The sequence below is a fragment of the Pongo pygmaeus genome, chromosome 18, assembly GCF_028885625.2.
Source record: "Pongo pygmaeus isolate AG05252 chromosome 18, NHGRI_mPonPyg2-v2.0_pri, whole genome shotgun sequence".
Taxonomy (NCBI): Eukaryota; Metazoa; Chordata; class Mammalia; order Primates; family Hominidae; genus Pongo; species Pongo pygmaeus.
The window spans coordinates 3,734,636-3,757,348 of record NC_072391.2 but is presented as its reverse complement, the minus strand read 5'-3'; the positions used below and the strand labels follow the sequence as shown (position 1 = coordinate 3,757,348).

General features: G+C 44.8%; 2 protein-coding genes across 8 annotated transcripts in view; one reads left to right on the top strand and one right to left on the bottom strand.

Moving 5' to 3' along the window:
• Positions 1–3,156, top strand: part of NLRC3 (NLR family CARD domain containing 3) — a 37,590-nt gene extending 34,434 nt beyond the window's left edge. The window contains exon 20 of the mRNA XM_054455741.2: positions 271–3,156. Coding sequence (XP_054311716.1) covers positions 271–361 — 91 coding nt within the window. The 3' untranslated portion in view covers positions 362–3,156. The remainder of the gene's footprint in view (positions 1–270) is intronic.
• Positions 3,157–3,362: 206 nt separating this feature from the next.
• Positions 3,363–22,713, bottom strand: part of CLUAP1 (clusterin associated protein 1) — a 50,474-nt gene continuing 31,123 nt past the window's right edge. For 4 of the 7 annotated variants that reach the window (XM_063655094.1, XM_063655092.1, XM_054455738.2 and 1 more), the window contains exons 7-13: positions 22,525–22,658; positions 19,274–19,415; positions 16,153–16,225; positions 11,675–11,782; positions 9,506–9,561; positions 9,192–9,248; positions 3,363–6,071 (exon numbers count right to left, since the gene is read on the bottom strand). In XM_063655094.1, the coding sequence (XP_063511164.1) occupies positions 5,922–6,071; positions 9,192–9,248; positions 9,506–9,561; positions 11,675–11,782; positions 16,153–16,225; positions 19,274–19,415; positions 22,525–22,658 (720 nt within the window). In that variant the 3' untranslated portion in view covers positions 3,363–5,921. The remainder of the gene's footprint in view (positions 6,072–9,191; positions 9,249–9,505; positions 9,562–11,674; positions 11,783–16,152; positions 16,226–19,273; positions 19,416–22,524; positions 22,659–22,713) is intronic. The other 3 variants (XM_063655096.1, XM_063655095.1, XM_063655097.1) reach the window with 1 other exon arrangement.

The window sequence follows — 22,713 nt, the reverse complement described above, 5'->3', positions numbered from 1 at the left end:
TGCACCTGCCCTTCCCGCTCGCCCTTAGAACTGCTTCCAGGTCGTGCACTGCCTTTTGCCCAGTTCTGAGAGCCAGCTGACCCCCAGACCCTTCAGCAGGCCTACAGGGAAACCTGGTCTAAGGGGAGGTACCCTGAGCCTTGTCCATGTAGTGAGGGGATCCTAGAAGCACAAAGGCTTTGCATGGGGTCCTGCATTTTCTATTGTATGACCTTCTCTACTACAGAGAACCTGCAGGCTTTGAGCCCTGCCTTAACCCTACTCTTCTAGTCTCCAGGGAAACCACATTGGGGACTCCGGGGCCAGGATGATCTCAGAGGCCATCAAGACAAATGCTCCCACGTGCACTGTTGAAATGTGAGCAAAAGGAGTTCCCGGTGGATGGAGCAGGAGAATGGGCAGATACTCAGCTGGAAGCTTTTGAAAAGAAAGGCCGACTTCTGGGGGCCTGCCTGGGAGCTGGGAACGCTGCTCGCTCAGCACAAGAGCCGGGCTCTGCACGGAGGAAGGAGAGGTGCTGCCAGAAGAGGTCGTGAGCTCCTCTTCTGGTGCAGGAGTGGTCCAGGCAGGGGGCAACGGGTACTCTGTTATGGCACAGAGAACGGAGGGGGCCACCACCAAGGGACTAGGGGACAAAGGCCTGAAAGCTCAGCAGTGCAGGAGGCTGGTTCCAGCTTTACACCCTGAGGACTTCACGTGCCCCCAACCTTTAAAAATGTTTATTATTGCCCCTTTCCACTCACCTGGTTAAAAATAATCCCATGCTCTTGAGATGAGCTGCCACCTCAAGCCCATGAGGAGCATCCGTTTGGCAGGGGTAACAGAGGGGACCCTTCTTTATTTTCTCAAGAAGGTTTTAGGGTATCATCCTTACAGACATGAAAAAACTATGGGAAAATTGTGAAGATAAATGAAAGTTTTAATTCTAGGATTCTGGAAACAGAGACAGTAAGAGTTCTCCAAGGATTTTGCCTTTTTTGTTTGTTTTTGAGATGGAGTCTCGCTCTTGTCGCCCAGGCTGGAGTGCAGTGGCACGATCTCGGCTCCCTGCAACCTCCGCCTCCTGGGCTCATGTGATTCTCCTGCCTCAGCCTCCCCAGTAGCTGGGAATACAGGCACCCACCACCATGCCCGGCTAATTTTTGTAGTTTTAGTAGAGATGGGGTTTCATCATGTTGGCCAGGCTGCTCTCGAACTCCTGACCTCAGGTGATACATCAGCCTGGGCCTCCCAAAGTACTGGGATTACAGGCATGAGCCACCACACCTGGCCCCATTTTTTATTTATTACAAAATCAAAGACATGGGTGATGCCTGGCACATGTTGTCTGCAGTCTGGCACACTGGTTATCAACAGCATATTCAATGTATTCAGTTATGTCATTATTTATTTTTGAGACAGAATCTGTCACCTAGGCTGGAGTGCAGTGGCGTGATCTCAGCTCACTGTAGCCTCTACCTCATGGGTTCCAGTGATTCTCCTGCCTCAGCCTCCCAAGTAGTTGGGTCTACAGGCACGCACCACCACACCCAGCTAATTTTTGTATTTTTAGTAGAGATGAGGTTTCACCATGTTGATCAGGCTGGTCTTGAACTCCTGACCTCAAGTGATCCACCCACCTCAGCCTCCCAAAGTGCTGGGATTACAGGTGTGAGCCACTGCACCTGGCGGTGATGTCATTCCTTACTGGGCTTCCAAAGCCACTGCTGTGGCCACAGCTTCCATGGAGACAGGCAAGCTGAGCCTCTATGTGGCACCAATTCCTGCAGCTGTTTGTGTTGGAGGGAAAAAAATCCAAATGGACATCAACAGCTTTCATCAACTAAATAACCACAGAAAATATTTATGAAGACTATAAAGCAATGATTACTTTTGAATTGGAAAGGAATCACTATTGTTTGAAATGTTTCTTCAAAAGTGAGCATCTGGACAGGAACCATCATGGATGCTGAGGCCACGGATGAAGGCCTACTCGGGAAGATGATATCCTCGCAGTCTCAAAACGGTACCCCACAAAGGTGATATCCTAATTTACAAAGGGAAAAAGGTACCTTAATCTGAAATCTGGCAAATGCAGCCTCAACAGAAGTGACAGAATTGAACATCGCCAATAATGGGACACATAGACATCACATGCCCTCAGTCTGATGCACCACGGAGTTGTCTCTGATGTATTCTTGTCAAAAAATGTTTGCCTGATTCTAATCATGAAGGAACAATGAGAAAAAATCCAAATTGACAGATATTCTGCAGAATAAATGGCCTGACCTCATCAAAAACATCAATGTCATGAAAAACACAAAACATTGCAGATAGCGTGAAATTAAAGATTACAGAGATATAACTTAATGCAAGATCTTTGACTGGATCCTAGACTGCAGGAAAAAGTCTGCTATAAAGAACATTTGGATCACTTGTAGTAGCTGGGAAATAAAACAAAACATTATTTGTAAAAGGGGGGAAATCTGAACATGGGTCTTGCAGTATTTATGACAGTTTTTGCTGGGCACAGACTTCTAGATTGACAGCTGTTTTAGTACTTTCAAGGTGATGCTCTGTCTGCTGGTTTGCATTGTTTCTGAGTTAAGAGCTTGGCAGAACACAGAGTTGCAGTAGCCAAACACTGGAGAAAGCTGGGCCCTACAGAAACTTAACACTGAAGAAACCTCAGGAGCCAAAGTGGTGGAGAAAACAAAGAGTCCTCCCTCTCTCCCTTTTCAAATAATGATCATACATCTTCAAGCTGTCTGAAATGGTTAAGGAGTTCAGTCTGTCGTCAGGGACACACCAGAGCCACCTAGCCCACACAGACCCCATCAAAGCAAAACAGACAAGAGAATTTAATTCATATCCACATAGAAAGGACTTCTAGGTAGCAGGTAGACCCTTTAGCTCCCTTCCAATTAAAGGAATCCTCAATTCTGGCACCTGAGAGTCCCCTGGGTCTAACAGCTGTGATATTTATGTAGTGTGTTGCTTACCTAAATGAATGCAATTTCCTTCCAGACACGTGACACTGATATTAAAGTGCTAATGAGAGGGATCTATTTCTTCTTGTACAAGCTAAAAGAGAAACGGTAGTTCAGATTTCCCATCAGAAGTCCGATGACTTTGTTCTTGATAACTACTACCAATAAAAATTGAGTATTTGAAAAATTCCTTTGTATTTTCCATCCATACACATTTTTTTAAAGCATTTTAGGAAGTCCTCTAATTATATAGTAAAAATTGTCAGCAATGGCCTGCTAGTTTTCTATTGACCTAATCACAACCATCCTCCTTAGGTCTTGAGGTCTGCTCTGCTGCTTGGCCAAAACCAAATGGTGCCAGGTCATAAAGCACTTGCACATGTGACTCCTGGATCCATTCTACAATGGGTCACTATTGACTGAAATACTTTAATAAAAATGATACAGTACACAAAGCTTGCTGTTGACAGAAACTTGCTTGCTCAAGCAAGGCAGTGCTATACATGGTGAGACTCTGCACAAAGTCAGTTAACTAACAGATGATCTAGAAGCAGGTGACACAATGAAATACCCTTTGGAGCTGTTGCCTATGTCTGTGGATGGGCTCTTTGTAGCTAGGTTAGGCTTCTGTGTTAAAGTGTGTCAGAAGAAAGCATCACATAAGGAAAATAGAACTCTATTTGTATGTTTTTTCAAAACAGAAGTCAAGTCACATTCAGGCAAACCAAATCTGTAACATTCAAGAAGATGCAGTGACTCTTCCGCATCTTAGAGCCACGGTGTCTGAGGTGGCTGGCATGGCTCCAACACGCTGGCTTCCCTGTCAGTGGATCGTTTACAATATGGCACATTTCAAATTACTGGTGAATTCACTGAATGCTGGCTGTTTTTTTTTTTTTTTTAAAGGGGTAATCTTATACATAAAATTTAGGAAAAGAAAGAGAAAAAAGCAAAAATGACAGAAATAACTCAAAAGTTCCTAAAATTTATGTGTATCTTTTCATACCTGTGAACTCCTGAATAAGTATTTATATCTGACAGGTACAAATAAAATAATTATATTTTTAAGTAAAACCTATTTAATAATATGAAGTATGGTGTTAAATACATGTATTAAAAGATAACTTCAGAAGTCTTCCGACTTTTTAATTGTAAAATAAGTGAAAACTTTTGTTCTTTTTTTTTAATTTACTGTATGCTTTTTTGCTTTTTTTTTTTTTTTTTTTTTTGAGATGGAGTCTCACTCTGCTGCCCAGGCTGGAGTGCAGTGGCGCCATCTCGGCTCACTGCAACCTCCGCCTCCTAGGTTCAAGCGATTCTCCTGCCTCAGCCTCCCCAGTAGCTGGGGTTACAGGCATGCGCTACCACGCCTGGCTAATTTTTGTATTTTTAGTAGAGGTGGGGTTTCACCATGTTGGCCAGGCTGGTCTCAAACCCTTGACCTCAGGTGATCCACCCGCCTCAGCCTCTCAAAGTGCTAGGATTACAGGCATGAGCCACCACGCCTGGCCTACTGTGCGCTTTTTACAAGCAGTGTGCTTTTCTTTTTCTTTTTTTTAAAGACAGGGTCTCCCTCTGTCACCCAGGCTGGAGTGCAGTGGCATGATCACGGCTCATTGCAGCCTCAACCTCCTGGTCTCAAGTGATTCTCCTGCCTCAGCCTCCTGAATAGCTGAGACCATAGGCGTGCCCCTCCACACCTGGCTAATTTTTTAATTTTTTTGTAGAGATGGAGTCTCACTTAGTTGTCCAGGCTAGTCTAAAACTCCTGGGCTCAAGTGATCCTCCCACCTTGGCCTCCTGAGTAGCTGGGCCCAAGGGTGCTTGCCACCACTCCCAGCTAAGTACTTTTCATATTAAAAAAAAAAAAGAGAAGAAAAAAGAAAAAAACCAACTCCACTTCTAATTTCACAACACAAAAATTCTTCTAGTGCTACTACTCTACTTAATTCAATCCTGTGTTGTTTTTTTAAACCAGACACATGAATCTGTACCAACACTTTTTCTTAATTGGCTCCTTCCCCTACAGAAACACTTAGGTAGCGAGCTGCAGGAAACCTGCGTTTGTCCGTGTGTTGTGCACTATGTCTTGCCACACTTGAGACAAAACAAAGCTCCTTTAGAGAAACCCTGGCTGGAGGGAAGGAGTGTGTCCCGGCTGTCATTGCCATGGGAGTCTGGAGTCTCCGAGAGGGCAGCCCAGGTCACCAGAGTTTCCAGATTTAGTCCCAGCTGTGGAAATGTGAAGGTGGCTGTAATCCAAGGTGAACTGGACTCCCAGAGGAATGTCAGCTTCCGACAGAAAATGCAGGATTCCTCATCTGGAGCCTGTTTCTATTGCCTGACTTTCAAAGAAACCAAGTTTTCATTTAACTTTAGCTAACCTTCTTTCAGAAAATTTTAGTTATTAAAATACATTTAATGCTTGGTATTGTGAACATGCAGAAGAAAGAAAATAAGATTACAAAATGAAATAAGAGCTATAATTAAAAGCCGACGTATGGGAAATGTTCTCAACTGTGCAAGTGATTAACAGCCAGATGTTCCCCTACGATTCCAAACGTGAGTCCCCAGTGCCCAGTTCCAGCCCCAACTCTGCGTCTCAGAGAAAATGTAGAGTAACAGAAGCAGCCAAGACCTGTGTGGTGTCAGAGCTTATTTCTCCTTGAGTTTTTGTCCCCTGGATGTGAATCACTAAGAACACATGGATTCCTCAAGTTTTAGGAGATAAATAAGGTGGAAAAAAATAAATCTTAGGGATTTGCTTCAATTCTTATTTAAGCTTCATGGAATGCAAACACAGGAGGCTAAAGCAGAAATAAGTATTCCTTCAGTGATCATGAATCCAGCCAACTTAGTGAACAAAACAGGCGTTGCCTTCCTAACCTTCTAAGTTCCCATTTACCTACAAGTCTGAGGGTTTTAATCTGCCAGGGTCCCTTGGCAAAAGGGTCAGAAGTCATTGTCACTCTCATCTAGGGGTTCAGGTTTCCGGACCCTTCGATTGGGCTTGGTTGGTGAAAGAGAAACGCTCTCGTCTTCCAAATCGTCATCCTCGTCATCATCATCTTCCATGTCAATTTCACTCTCCTCCGAGTCCTCCTATAGGAAAAAAATGGCAGATGCAATGGGGGGGGGTCCCACCTCATTCCTGACATCTTGTCCTAAGACTCTCTGCCTCCCTTTCTATAGCAGCATCCCTGTGTGAAGGAAGAGGCTGGCAGAGTGGCAAGCAGGCTGTGGGAGGGCATACGGATGGGACCAAGGCTATGTACTGCCAGCTGGAATTTATCATCCAACCAGAATCCTCCAAACTCCAGGTGCATCTGGGTGTGGTGCTGTAGGGGCTGGCTCTCCTGCAGTGTCTAAGAAGCACTCTTCATCTGCACTGAGGGCCACTGGACCCAGAGACTCCCCCTACAGATGGCAAGAAGGACAGGGGCTTGGAGAGAGGGAAGGGAGGCCTGTTTTGGCGTTTTGCAGATTGTGGATGGAAAGCAACATAGGCATTGGTATAAGGAGCAAAGTGAATCCCAGCTACTCCGGAGGCTGAGGCAGGAGAATCGCTTGAACCTGGGAGGCGGAGGTGCAGTGAGCTGAGATTGCACCACTGCACTCCAAAGCAAGACTCCATCTCAAAAAAAAGGAGGGGAGCAAAGTGAAAGACACACCCTCTCTCTCCTCATCAGATCAAGGGCTCCAGGGCGACCAACTCAGCCCAGCTTTAAAACGGCAGTTCCTGCGTCCCATGTAAACCAGGATGGCTGGTCGTTCTATCTAGATCATTCCCGCCGGTGCACACTCATGCTGTAATTTGCTTCTTGAAAAAAAACCTCAAAGGTAATCCCGCCTTCCTCTCCAGCTGCTCTGCCCTGTCTCTCTCCCCTCACACAGAGCTCCTGAGTGAGTCGTTGAACTCACTGTCCACACCTGTGCCCCTCACGACTGCTTCAGTTCCCCTGGGTTCTCACCTACTGACCCCAGCACTGCTCCTGTCAAGACAGAAACATTCAACGGATTGGGATCGATTCTCAGGCCTCATCCTGCTTGAGCTGTGGAATCACCCCTTCATCCTTAAAACCCATCTTCTCTATCCCCCAGGGCCCCTTCTCTAGTCCAGGTCCCCCTTCCTCACTGCTGACGCCCCTCAGCCTCCTCTACCTGCCCCTTCCTCCCCGACCTCTGCAGGGCAGATGCAGCTCAGGACCTTGGGTCGCCTCTCTTCTCATTCTACTTGCTCTCCCTAGGCAGTCACATCTATCCTTGTGGCTTAGAAACCAACCAAATAAGGGTGGCTCCCAAAATTCTATGTCTAGCCCAGACGTGGCCCTTGAACTCCAGACTTAAATTCCACCTGGCTACTCAACCCTAGCATACGGCTGTCACATTCAGAATGTCCAAAACCAAACTTTCCATCTGCCCTCCAAACCCCTTTGTCAAGTCGGCCCCATCTCAGAAAATGAAACTCTGCTTTCTGCTGATTAGACCAAGCCCAGGCACCCTCATTTTTCTCTTTCTCTAACAGCCTATGTCCAATCAATTCACGAAACCTGATGGTTCTTAGAGACAGACCCAGGACCTGACCATTTCTCAACACCTCTGCTGCCACACCTTCGGCCAAGCACCGTCACCTCTGACCTCCACGGGTGCAGGCGCCTCCTAACTGGCTTCTCTCAAACAGGGATCATCAGCTCTTGACCCTTCTGGGCTCATGATTCTTCAGGGCCTTCCCCTCACACTCAGAGAAAACACAGAGTCTTCATCTCATCCTGCAAGGCTCTGCATGGCCCCTGCTGCCTCGTTCACTCACCCACAATCACACCAGCTGGCTCTGCTCCTCCATGCGAGGAGCGCATTCCACATGCCCAGGTGCTGCCAACCCGTGCGCTCGCTCCCTCCACTCAGGCCCTGCTCAAACACCACCACGTCAGAGCCCTTCACTGACCTCGCAGAAGACGCCACCCCCTCCTTGTTCCCTGTCACTCCCTGTCCCCTGAAGCTGTTATTCCTCCTGTTAACACCATAAGCCCTGATCCGACGATCCATCATTATTGCTGGGGTGTGAGCCATGAAGCGCGGGCTTGTCTCTGCCCTCTGCTGCGTTCCCCCATAATCCACGACAGCACTGGCATGTGGCAGGCACTCAACAGACACGTGTTGGATGCCTGAACATGTAAAGCATGGAACCCTGTGCCTGGAGGGCTGCATGGACACAGCCTCCTTGAAATAAACAAGTGACCACCAGGCATAAAGCTCAGCTGCGACTAATGCATTCGCTCTGAGAAGAGAGAAGGCAAACCCTGGAGAAGAGGCAGGCGGTGCTGCCTCAGCATCTCCAGCGCCCATGCCACACTCCCTCTACTTCTGTCTTGGGTGGGCAAGACGGAGAGAAGCTATTTACCATCCACACCCGAGCTTGTTAGGAAAATTATTTTCTAGTTGCTCTCTCTGCTTCTCTACAGACTGTGCCCTGTGAATTCAAGGCCTGATTTCTGCAAACTGCCGGCAAGCCTGAGCGGCCTCTCCTCACTATGAATTCTGCAGCAGCACGGACTGCGGGTGCGTGAATCTGTGTGCAAGAACACACAGCCCTGTTTCTGTCTCTATGCAGCCACTAGTGCCATGCCCCAGACACAGGTGTATCCACCAATGGAGGCAGCCTGGGGTCAGTCTCTGTCTAGTCGCCCTTCGCTGTGTGGGCCGAGCAGCACTGCCAGGGACGCAACAAAGAACGTAGACTTGAGCAATGGCCGGCAGAGCCCTGATGACCAGACCCCACCGAGGACCCCTAGACTCCCCTTTTGCTTAAGTGCTCCAGGGAGTTATCCACTCAGTAAAGCTCAAGGCAGCTTATGTCTCAGCCTCATGCCTGGCACCTCGAGGGCCTGGTCTGGGGACAGTACTGCTTCACTGTTCCGTCCCCAGCACAGAGCAGGGAGGAGGGCTGGTCCTGAGCCCGGCCTTGGTGTCTTCCTTCATTTCTAGGTTACGGCCCAGGGCCTGAGGACTGCCCAGCCTGAGCTTTCCCCGTCTCCAGGCTCCATGCTTGCGCCTCCTTTTTAGCATAGGGGCCTTCAGTGATCCCGCTGTCACCATGGGATCCCTTTTGAGTGGCTTTTTGCCCAGGAGAGAGGAAGCATCACTCCTAGGGAGAGGCCCCTGGCTGGCCCCGGGAGGGCTGACAGACACCCACAAACACATGAGGCAGAACAGAAAACCAACCTGCTTCTTGGAACTGGAAGTCTTGCATTTACCTAAGAGAGCTGGTGCTGCTTCCATCTTTGGAAAGCGAGAATGGAAAGAACAGTGAGAAAGCGAAAAAAGCAGAGCAAGCACATTCACTTGAAAAGAGATGAGCCATCCACGAGCAAGGAAGAGTCCAGAGCCTCATGAGGCCAAACCCTGCCATGCATTGAGGCACAGCAGGGCTGACCATAGACGGCTCCCTGGCTGCTGGCAGCAATTCAGCCACTCCCATCTATGGGGACAGCCAAACCCAGAGCGCACAGAACCACTGAGGTGAGCGGGGGACTTACATTGTCATCGGAGTCTCCACCTTGCATCATGCCCACAATGCGTTTGCCAGGTCTTCCTGAGAACAACAAAAGCATGAAGAAGTCATAAAAATCTTGGAAAATAAAACAGGAAATAGCATTCAAGATTTGTTTTCTGGCCAGGCCTGTTGGCTTTTGTGTATAATCCCAGGACTTTGGGAGGCTGAGACAGGAGGCCAGGAGTTTGAGGCCAGCCTGGGCAACATAATGAAACCTCATCTCTACAGAAATTTTTTAAAAAATTAGCTAGGTATGGTGGTTCACACCTGTAGTCTCAGCTACTCGGGAGGCTGAGGCAGGAGACTCACTTGAAACCGGGAAGCAGAGGTTGCAGTGAGCTGAGATCGCGCCACTGCACTTTAGTCTGAACGACAGAATGAGATTCTGTCTCCAAAAAAAAAAGCAACTGTGCTCCAAACATTAACAGGATTAACAGGTGGTAGATAAGAAATGTTTTTAAAGGCAAATATAGGAGAATTTTATAGTATTAAAATAAAAATTTACAAAACCTTTCACCTAAGAATTTGACTTTTAATGATGCAACCTAAAGATATGCAGACATGCAGAAAGATGTACATACAAGGAAAAGAGGGGAAATATCAATGTGAGAATGCCCAGTAAATCATGGGTACAGTCCTGCTAGGAATATGACATAGCCATTAAAAAGTAGGGGGCAGGCCAGGAGCAGTGGCTCACGCCTGTAATCCCAGCACTTTGGGAGGCTGAGGCAGGTGGATCACCTGAGGTTGGGAGTTCGAGACCAGCCTGGCCAACATGGTGAAACCCCGTCTCTACTAAAAATACAAAAATTAGCTGGGTGTGGTGGCGCAGGCCTGTAACCCCAGCTACTTGGGATTGCAGGAGAATTGCTCCCTCCGGGAAGCAGAGGTTGCAGTGAGCCAAGATCACGCCATTGCACTCCAGCCTGGGGACCAGGAGCAAGACCTTGTCTCAAAAAAAAAATTAGGGGGCAGATCTATTACTGTCAGAGGAAGAGTTCCAGTTGTATTTAGTTTTTAAAAACAAAAGCAAGTTGCAGAACCATACAAACCGTCTGGTTGCACTCTGGTTATATTTTTCTCAGGGGATCTTTGTATGTGTATGTGTGCGCGTACGTATATGTACAGAAACGTAATCTGTAAAGACACACCCACCCTGGCCACTAGCCATGAGCCCTCCCAGGTGGGAGTGGGACATGAGGAAGACCCCAGGAGAGAATTCACATTCGCTCTACAAATTTTGTTGCCTGAGTCTTTTTTTGTTTTAACTCTTTTTTTTTTTTTTTTTTTTGAGACGGAGTCTCGCTCTGTTGCCCAGGCTGGAATGCAGTGGCGTGATCTCAGCTCACTGCAAGCTCCGCCTCCCAGGTTCACGCCATTCTCCTGCCTCAGCCTCCCGAGTAGCTGGGACTACAGGCGCCTGCCATTGCACCCAACTAATTTTTTTTTATTTTTAGAAGAGACGGGGTTTCACCGTATTAGCCAGGATGGTCTCGATCTCTTGACCTCGTGATCCACCCGCCTCGGCCTCCCAAAGTGCTGGGATTACAGGCGTGAGCCACCGTGCCTGGCTTAACTTAGTTTTAAGAGCCCCTCTATGTTGCCCAGGCCGGAGTGCAGTGGCTATTCACAGACACAATCATCACATACTACAGCTCCGAGCTCCTGGGCTCAAATGATCCTTCTGCCTCAGCCTCCTGAGTAGCTGGGAATAAGGCGTGCACCACTGCGCTGAGCTTTGTTGCTTGAATCTTTTGTGATGAGTAAAGGAATTAGAACTTTTTTTTTTTTTAAGGCAGAGGTGCTCATTTAAGTCCCTTTCTGCATTAATTCTCAGGCTATTAGGTATATCACTGCACTGAGAGTGGCAGAGGCAATGTGTTCTTGTGGCTCTGAGAAATACCAAGCCATAAATATGAACCATCCAGTCTTGGGATCACAGACAAGTAAGAGTATTAGGAGCAAACATGACCACTGAGCAGTTCAAGAGCCATAAACAACAGAACAGGATAAACCTGAGCAAGAGCTGCTTCTAGGGGCCATTCATAGCAACTCTTGTGGGCCTCAACACTAAGCAGCCTGCCCCAGTCCTGGCCAGGTGTTCTGTGAAACAGGGCACAGGGAGGAAGTCCAGCGAAAGACGCTGGGGTACCTTGCATGAGCATCTCCATGGCTGTCCGCGGCTTGGGCAGCTGCCTTTCTTCCAACTCACTGTCGGATTCATCGTCCTCCTGGATGTCTATGTCTGAGTCATCATTACCTGGCAGGAACACAAGCAGGCAAAACAAAGGAGTGGCTTCATCATCACAACTAAACAGCTCTGCCCAGTAAGGTTTGTGTGCAAAAGTCATTTGTTCATTTCTTATTCCATCCAGGAAATTAAGACATTAAATCCTTATCCCATGCAATGCAAATCAAATTATATAATCAATTTTAAAATAAAATTAATACATGTACCTCAGGCTCAATAAGATTGCTTCTTACAACTCAAACCAATACAGACCTGAGAAGTGAGCAGGTAAACTAAAGTCAACTGCTATTATATGATTTCAATGTGTCTCCCAAAAGCATGTGTTGGAAACTTAAATCCCAATGCAACAGTGTTGGGAGGTGGGGCATACTGGGAGTTGTTTAGGTCATGAGGGCTCCGCCTTGAAGAATGGATTAATGCTGGTTATAAAAGGGCTTGAGGCTGTGAGTTTGATCTCTTGCTCTCTCTCGCCCTCTCTTTGCCCTTCTGCCATGGGATGGTGCAGCAAGATGCAGCTCCTTGATCTTGGGCTTGCCCCTAGAACTGTGGCTCATTAAGTTTCAGACAAGTAAGTTTCTGATTATAATGATAACAGTATAACCTAATACTAATATATTATATATAGTTATATAATTGTCATATATATTATATACAATATATGTCATGTTTTATATATATTATATAATATATAATATAATATATATTAATAATTAATTATTAATTAATAATATATTATATACTATATTATATATTTATATATAAATTATATTTATATTTATTATATAATAAAATATATATATTTACATATATTTACATATAATATATTTATTATATATAAATATAATATATAATACGTAATATATATATAAAATATAATATAAAATATAATATTATATATAATATATATAAAATATAATATTATATATATAAAATATATATAAAATATAATATTATATATATAAAATATACATAAAATATAATATTATATATTATATATAAAATATATTATATATAATATATATATAAAATATAATATTATATATAAAATATATATAAAATATATTATATATATAAAATATATATAAAATATAATATATAATACGTATTATATACGTATTATATAATACGTATTATATACGTATTATATAATACGTATTATATACGTATTATATAATACGTATTATATACGTATTATATAATACGTATATACGTATATATACGTAATATAATATATAATACGTATTATATATTATAATATATATTATTATAAATATAACATAATATATTATATATAATATATATTAATTATAATTAATATATTATATATTTATTATATATTTACATATATTTATATATTATATATTTATTATATATTATATATTATATTTATATTTAATATATTTATAATAAATATATTATAAATATAAATATAATAAATATATAATATATTATATATGCCATATATATATAAACCACACACACACACACACACACACATATAAAACTGGCCCTCTGTATCCACGGATTTCACATCCACGGGTTCAGCCAACCATGGATCTGAATTATTTGGAAAAAAAATCTACAAAGTTCAAAAAAGATCTACAAAGTTCCAAAAAGCAAAACTTGAATTTGCCACATAGCAAGTACTATGTTGAATCCATGTGAATGAAGTGATGTACAGGCATTATGTTAGGTATTTTACGTAATCTAGAGATGATTTAAAGTATATGGGAGGATGTGCATAGGTTACATGAAAAGGACTTGAACATCTGTGGATTTTGGTATCCACAGGTGGGTTGTGACACCAGTTCTTCGCAGATATTGAGGGACGACTGCATATATACATATATATAATGCTGTATATATTTTATGTAAAATATATAATTACCCAGTCTCAGGTATTCTGTTATAGCAGCACAAAACAGACTAAGACATTAATGCATGCTGACACTGAAACCACTGAGCTGACAGTGACAATTAAAATTAAGTATGACTGACAACATGCCAGTATAATTCAATGGGGAAATAACAGTCTTTTCAACAAATGATAATAGGACAACTGACTAGCCACATGCAAAAGAATGCAGTTGGACTCCCTATCTCACACCATATACAAAAATTAACTCAAAGTGGATCAGAGACCTAAATGTAAGAGCTAAAACTATAGAACTCCTAGAAGAAAACATAGAGGTAAATCTTGGTGAATAAAGCAAGATCAGAATGGCAGGTCTTAGCATCCTGGCCCGGGGACAGAATGGGATGCAAATAATGAACCAGGGCTCCTAGCTGAGCTGGGCCTCTTGCAAGGGACAAACCCCATGCAGGCTGATCACTGAGGGCTGCCTCACACGCTCCTGGCTGACATGAAACTAAAAAGGGGAGGGCTGCTTTGGCTAGACAGGCCCTTCAAATTTCCTAACCTTGTTCCTGGAGGATTTCCCAGCAGTCCCTATCCTTCCTCCAAAGTTTCCTGAGATTCAGATGAGAGAGTCATAGAACAGGTGCAAAATGAGAGAGATACAAGGGAAACGGCAAAGAAAGAGAGAGAGCGAGAGAGCATGCGGGAGCATGTGTGTGGGCCTGCTGCCTCAAGTATGCTGCCCTCAACATGAGAGTGAATAGAATACTTCACCCTGAAGAAAAGAAAGGGCAACCAGCAAGAGGAGGAGGAACTCCATGCAACAAGCCTGTTGATTCAGCAGGAAGATCCTGGGCTGCTACTGGTCCCTGACAGTGACTTGACACTGAAGTTCAGGGATGTAGGGTCCAGCCCCACAGGGTTGGTGGGTTTTCTCCCCATGTGCAGAGACAAGAGAGTGTAGAAATAAAGACACAAGACAAAGAGATAAAAGAAAAGACAGCTGGGCTCGGGGGACCACTACCACCAAGACGTGGAGACTGGTAGTGGCCCCGAATGCCAGGCTGCGCTGATATTTATTGGATACAAGACAAAGGGGCAGAGTAAGGAGTGTGAGCCATCTCCAATGATAGGTAAGGTCACATGGGTCACCTATCCACTGGACAGGGGGCTCTTCCCTGCCTGGCAGCCGAGGCAGAGAGAGAGGGAGAGAGGAGAGAGAGACAGCTTACACCATTATTTCTGCTTATCAGAGACTTTTAGTACTTTCACTAATTTGCTACTGCTATCTAAAAGGCAGAGCCAGGTGTACAGGACAGAACATGAAGGCAGACTAGGCGCATGACCACTGAAGCACAGCACCACAGAGGGACTGTTAGGCCTCCGGATAACTGTGGGCAGGCCTGACTGATGTCAGGCCCTCCACAAGAGGTGGAGGAGTAAAGTCTTCTCTAAACTCCCCCGGGGAAAGGGAGACTCCCTCTCCCGGTCTGCTAAGTAGCAGGTGTTCTTCCTTGACACTGATGCTGCCGCTAGACCATGGTCCACTTGGCAACGGGCGTCTTCCCAGACGCTGGTGTTTCCGCTAGACCAAGGAGCCCTCTGGTGGCCCTGTCTGGGCATAACAGAAGGTTCGCACTCTTGTCTTCTGGTCACTTCTCACCATGTCCCCTCAGCTCCTATCTCTGCATGGCCTGTTTTTTCCTAGGTTATGATTGTAGAGTGAGGATTATTATGATATTGGAATAAAGAGTAATTGCTATAAACTAATGATTAATGATATTCATATATAATCATATCTATGATCTATATCTAGTATAACTATTCTTATTTTATATATTTTATTATACTGGAACAGCTCGTGCCCTTGGTCTCTTGCCTCAGCAGCTGGGTGGCTTGCCACCCACGCAGGGATAATGGAAGCTGCCTGGTCACAGAGAGCTCCTTCCCGGAATCTAGGCCTTCTATGGACGTAACCCTGTGTCTCTCCAGCTGAGTGTCTTGGTGAGCCATTCTGGATTATGGGGGGCATCTCAGCAGCACGGGGACCATCACGAAGCGAGTGGCCCCTCTCCCTGCACTGCATCCCAATGCTTGCTTCCCATCATGCAGCCTGAAAATACAGAACCCTACACACCTCTAAGGCCACGTTTTCTTATAGTTACGCATCATATATAATTCAAACTATCATTTAAACATGGGAAAACACTATCTTAACTGGCACAAGAACAAAACGTGTTTTAAATGCTATATTTAAACCAGACTCTTGAGTGAATACAATGGTACCCAATATAGAAGTTGTGAGAAAACTGCCTTTTGAAAATATTTTTGTACCTATAGTCAACAGTAATTTATTATACTTTTCAAAATTGAAGATGTAAAGTGAAGTGTTCTTACTACAGTAAAAAAAAAAACTGCTGAAAAAAAGAAGAAAATACATATTAAAAAAATATATATATATATCTCAAGGCTGAAAATGCTAGTCCAGAGTAAACTGCTCGTTTACAAAGCCCAGCCTTACTTCCACTCTTGAGCAGGCGCTTCTCTTCCTCCTTGAGCTTGTTCTGTATCAGGCAGAGAGTGTTTTTAGCTTCCTGTGGAAGAGGAAAAACAGACTCAGGAGAGATGGCCCTTTTCTGGACTGTTCGATTCTTCTTCACCACTGTGTAAGGACTGCTAAGTTTGTGCTACAGAACAAAAAAAGAGCTAAACTCAAGGAAGGGGAAGATAATTAACACTGCCTGAGCAACTCCAGGGTCCTGAAACTTATTGCCCTTTCTCTCTGAGGTTGCCTGGTGGCCTGGTGGACAGGGGCGCCCACAGTGAAGCAGCTGCCCCACCCCATGCTTCTCCGATTGCATTTCCCTGCCTCTGAGGAGAACTAAATGCCCACCACGCATGCCTGTATGACCTGGGGACACAGAACAGACACATCTAACTTTAGGGCAGAGACAGGCCTCTTGCTTTCAAAGGAAGAAAGTATAGATTTTATCATTTATCTTTCCTGCCCTGCCTTCAGACTCCAGCTCAAAAGATGCTAAATGGTGGGACAGGTAAGGATGAGAACAGGGGTGGGGACAGGAGGAAATATCTCAGATCATAAAATGTGGCCTTGATTATTATCAAGGAAGAGAATGGGGGCTGGGCGTGGTGGCTCACACCTGTTACCCCCATGCTTTGGGAGGCCAAGGCAGTAGGATCACTTGAGCCCAGGAGTTTGAGACCAGCCTGGGCAACATAGGGAAACCTCATCTCTACAACAAATTTTAAAAATTTAGCCAGGTAAGGTGGCAAGTGCCTATAGTCCCAGCTACTCAAGAGGCTGAGGTGGGAGGATTGCTTGAGCCCAGGAGGTCTGAAGCTACAGTGAGCCATGATCACACCCTGTGCTCCAGACAGAGTGGCAGGCAACAGAGTGAGACCCTGTTGAGAAAGAGAAAGAGACGGTGGCGGTGGGGGGAGGGAAAGACAGAGGGAGAAAGTTGGCTTTATATATTGTTGTTGTTCTAAACATTAAAAATAAAGCACTGTGTTTCAGGCATGGGGTATTTCAAGGGAACAGGTATTCTAATGACAGAGACCAAGGGTGAGTAAGAGAAAAAGAGATGTACTTGTTGAAGGAAGGGTAGGGTAGAGGGGCTCCCTCGGAAGTTTCCTGGGCCACCTACCTGCCATTCTGAGGCATACTGTTTGGTTTGTTCTCTGAATCCAGAGGTGGCCTCAGATAATACAACAAAATGGCCAACGTTTCTTTTCACTGCCCTTGACTGTTCTTTCCCAGGTACCCAATGTTTAAAATGTTCTAAACTCCAGGCTCTTTCCAGTGCCCCGGAAATGTGCCTGTCCCGTACCATGTCTCCATGGCCTGCCTCTGCCACAGAGTAATGCTAGTAATGAATTCCTCGTCAAGATGACGTGTGTCCACACGGATGCGTTAGGTACTCCTAGTTAGTCCTCCTGGACAACAAAATAGCTCTGCCGAACTCAAATGCTCAGGATTGTAAGAAGCCTAGCATAACCTTAATACCAAAAGCTGTCAAGGGCATGAGAAGGGGAGACTGCAGACCAATTTCATCATGCAAATCGAGTCTAAATGACCATTCTCAGGTTAAGGATACGGCAGTTCAAAAATTGATCACAACTTGGTTCAATTCCCTTTGCTCTAAATTCCACATTTACCAACTCATGCTCGGGTCTGAAACACTCTTTTCCTAAATGGCCTTACCCACAGGGATGAGAGGAACCTGTAAGATGGTTGGTCAGGTTCAAGGCCACACATTTATTTCCCACAATCAATCAATAAACTGCCATTCCTCTTTACAAAACAATCTCCAATGAGCTATTCTGGTGATTCAATTAACCAGGACTTGAAAATCTCTTTTTTTTTTTTTGAGATGGTGTCTTGCTCTGTCGCCCAGGCTAGAGTACAGTAGCGCAATCTCGGCTCACTGCAACCTCTGCCTCCTGGGTTCAAGCAATTCTCCTGCCTTAGCCTCCCAAGTAGCTGGGATTACAGGAGCCCACCACCATATCAGATAAATTTTGTATTTTTAGTAGACGGGGTTTCACCATCTTGGACAAGCTGATTTCAAACTCCTGACCTCGTGATCCACCAGCTGTGGCCTCCCAAAGTGCTGGGATTACAGGCGTGAGCCACTGCACCCGACCCTTTTTTTTTTTTCTTTTTGAGACAGGGTCTTGCTCTGTCAACCAAGCTGGAGTGCATTGGCATGATCATGGCTCACTCCAACTTCAAACTCCCAGGCTCAAGCAATCCTTCCATCTCAGCCTCCCAAGTAGCTGAGACAACAGGCGTGTAACACCATGCCCAGCTAATTTATTTTTACTTCTTTGTAGAGACAGGGTCTCATTATGCTGCCCAAACTGGTCTCAGACTCCTGGGCTCCAGTGATCCTCCTGCCTAAGCCTCCCAAAGTGCTGGGATTACAAGTATAAGCCGTTGCACCTTATTTTTGGAGATGGGATCTTGCTCTGTTGTCCAGGCTGGAGTACAGTGGCATGATCTTGGCTCACTGCGACCTCTGCCTCCCAGGTTCAAGTGATTCTCCTGTCTCAGCCTCTCGAGTAGCTGGGACTACAGGTGTGTACCACCACACCCAGCTAATTTTTTGTATTTTTAGGAGAGGTGGGGTTTCACCATGTTGGCCAGGCTGGTCTCGAACTCCTGACCTCAAGTGTTCCACTCGTCTTGGCCTCCCGAAGCCAAGCAAGCTTTTAAATCTGCACTCGAGACCAGCTACATAATTTTTGGGATCAGTGGAAAATAAAATGCACTTAAAAATTATTATGAATTTCAAGACAGTGACAACAGGGCCTGAAAGCAAGCACTCGCCCCATGTCGGCACAGGGTCTTACGCAGCCGCACAGGCCTCATGTCGGCCCTGTCTGTTCTCTTAACTGACTAAACCTGATGAAATATGACATCAAAGATTTGACAACCCTGGAGTCCACGGTACACTGCCAGCAAAACAAACGCATTACATGAGCAATCCTCAGACTGACCTGGGAGAAAAAACATGTACTGATATTTTTTTCACAATGATATTAACAAAATGACCTGTCACCTAGTACAAAATAACACACCAGAAGGAATGGCTGAACAGAGGACAGGCTCAGCTCACCTCAAACCTTTCTTGCTCCATCCTATGATGATCTTCAAGCTGTTGTTCCAGGTAAGTCAGATTTTGAAATTTCTCCAGATAAATGTCATACTGCTTTTGTAATTCTTCCTCAGTCTTCTCATACTCATCCATAAAACATGGCCTAAAAGAAGCAAATGAAACAGAAAGAAAAGGTGAATTATATGCAGTAGTTTGAAATGGGTATTCACAGTTTCAGACACCATGGTGGCTTTCTCTGGAAACCCTTAATTAGAGAAGGTCCTTCATTCTTGTAACTGCTTAAAAATATTTTCCCTTTTCTCCTTTCTCCCTCCAAAATGAACATACTTCTTTTTCATCATAAATAAGATGTGCTCTTTGTAAAAACTTGAAATAATCCTGAAAGTATGAAGAAATGACGTAAAAATTACTGATAATCCCATCACCAGGTATAAGCGCTTGATAGTTGACATACATCCTTCCAGACTTTTCTATGCATAAATATAGATAGGAATGCATTTTAAACAAAAATTAAATATACCAAGAAATTTTATAATCTTTATTTCATTTCAATATACCATAATCTCAATAGAGTTAAAAATGATCAGGCTGGGCGCACTGGCTCACACCTTAACCCTAGCACTTTGGGAGGCTGAGGTGGGAGGAGGATTGAGCCCTGGAGTTCAAGGCTGCAGTGAGTGAGGATCCTCTGACCTTGCCATGGCACTCCAACCCTCCAGCCTGGGTGACACACTGAGACCCCATCTCTAAAGGTAAAAAATCACATACCAGACACATCTCTCAAAATCAATCAATATATATATTATTATCTTATTTGGGTATAATGTTCTACTGTTGGCCAGGTGCGGTGGCTCACGCCTGTAATCCCAGCACTTTGGGAGGCCAAGGCGGGCGGATCAACTGAGGTCAGGAGTTTGAGACCAGCCTGGCCAACATGGTGAAACCTCGTCTCTACTAAAAATACAAAAATTAGCCAGGCGTGGTGGCGCATGCCTGTAATCCCAGCTACTCGGGTGGCTGAGGCAGGAGAATCGCTTGAACCTGGGAGGCGGAGGTTGCAGTGAGCCGAGATTGCGCCACTGCACTCCAGCCTAGGCAACACAGAGAGACTCCATCTCAAAAGAAATAATAATAATAATAATAATGTTCTACTGTCAGGATATTACAAATTTAAAGCAATCCTCTAAAAAGGGGACCACAGGTTGCTACAAATTAAAGCTGGTGTTTTTTTTTTGTTTGTTGAGACAGGATCTCACTTTGTCACCCAGGCTACAGTGCAGTGGTATGATCATGGCTCACTGCAGCATCGAATGCCTGGGCTCAGGTGATCCTCCTGGCTCAGGCCCCCAAGTAGCTGGGACTACAGACATGTGCCACTACACTCGGCTATTTTTTATTTTTATTTTTTGTAGAGATGGGGTTTCGCCATGTTGCCCAGGCTGGTCTTGAACCCCTGAGTTCAAGTGATCTGCCCGCCTTGGCCTCTCAAAGTGCTGGGATTATAGACGTGAATCACTGTGCCCAGCCTAAAGAGGTTTTTAAACGATAAAAAAAATTTTTAAAAGGCTAGGCGTAATGACTCACGCCTGTAATCCCAGCACTTTGGGAGGCCAAGGCAGGTGGATCACAAGGTCAGGAGTTCAAGACCTGCCTGGCCAACATGGTGAAACTCCGTCTCTACTAAAAATACAAAAATTAGCTGGGCGTGGTGGCGGCCGCCTGTAATCCCAGCTACTTGAGAGGCTGAGGCAGGAGAATCACTTGAATCCGGGAGGGAGAGTTTGCACTGAGCCGGGATCGTGTAATTGCACTCCAGCCTGGGAAACAAGAGCGAAAATCCATCTCAAAAAAAAAAAAAAAACCCATAAAAATCTATACTGGTTTGCTGAACTTTTTCTTTTTTTCTTATTATTGACCTTAAAGGAAAAATTCCACTCTTTTAAAAATATAAGCAGATAAACTAAGAAATAATTATAATCTTTTGAACTAGAGCAAAACAAAGAGACTTTTCTGTTAAAAGGATTTGGAGCTTAACAAAAATGAATTGATGCTTTAAAGGTGGAATGTGTCAAGGAGATCAATCTATCTGGCAGCAATGACTTCTGTTTTTTTTTTCCTCTGTGAGGCTCCAGAGGTAAAGAGCCAGTTTCAGGAGGGGAAGGGCCTCAGCCTTGCGCTGGGCGGGGAGGAGCCAGGGCGCTCCCTGTGGTTGCTGTCGCTGCCTCCAGGTGCTGCCTCCCCACAGACCTCGGGACAGTGGCCAGGGTGTAGCCAGCCACCAACATCCAAAACGGCAAAACATCCGAGCAGCGCAGGCAGCTGGGAAGAGGAGGGAACCAAGAAGAAAGAAAAATAAAGGGAGAATGAAAAGGGAGAAAGAGCAGAAGCATGGGGAAAGGAAAGAGGCACAGAACGAGGAAGAGAAGAGAGACAGAGCCGGCACCACTATTCTCCATCGGTATTCCTGGGAAATATATTTCCAATGAGGTAAAGTAGGAAGAAAGACAAATTACTGACTGGTGAGGAATGATCAAGGTTTAAATAAAGTCTAAAATCTATGCCAACAAACAGGCAGGAGTATGTTTCTGTTTCTACCTAATTTATGGCAAGATCTTAGGAGACCACGTCTGGATTTCCCTGTCTGGATTCACTTACTCTGCCTTGAGTTCCAAGAAGCTATAAAAGCTTAAAGGGCAGTTCAAGCATTAAGCAGTTTTCCAGACATACTGCAAGCAGTAAAGAGAATGAGTTTAGCCATCTGCTTGTTACGACAGGCAACACATGCACATTTTGAGGTGAAGATATCCTTATGTAAGGCTTTTTTTCATTGCTTGAGAAGAGTTAAGATCACATTCTATTCTCTTAAGTCTTTGTTCTAACTTTTTTTTTTTTCTTTTAGAGTCAGGGCCTTGTTCTGTTGCTCAGCCTCGTTCTGTGGCTCAGGCTGGAGTGCAGTGATGCAACCATAGCTCACTGCAGCCTCAACCTCCTGGGCTCAAGCAATCCTCCCGCCTCAGCCTCCCAAGTAACTGGGACTACAGGTGTGTACCACCATACTGAGGTAATTTTAAAAAATTTTTAGAGATGGGGTTTCATTATGCTGCCCAGGCTGGTCTCAAACTCCTGGGCTCAAGAGAACCCCCCGCCCCAGCCTCACGAGTAGCTGAGATTTCAGACATGAGCCACCACGCCCAGTTTGTTTGAACTTTCCAGGACATCTTTCTACTCACTCTCCAAGTGTTCATATCTACCTGACACTCTGCAGAGTCTCTAGTCGCTTCCGATTTCTTTCCAGTTCTAATTTTCTCTTTTCGATTTTGGCTTCTAAATTAGCTTCATCAGAGGCCACATTATTGAGCAGGTCTTTAGTCTTCTGAACCTGTGTCTATATTTAATGGGAAATAATGAGACAAGGTGGCAATAAAAACAGCCATCCTAAT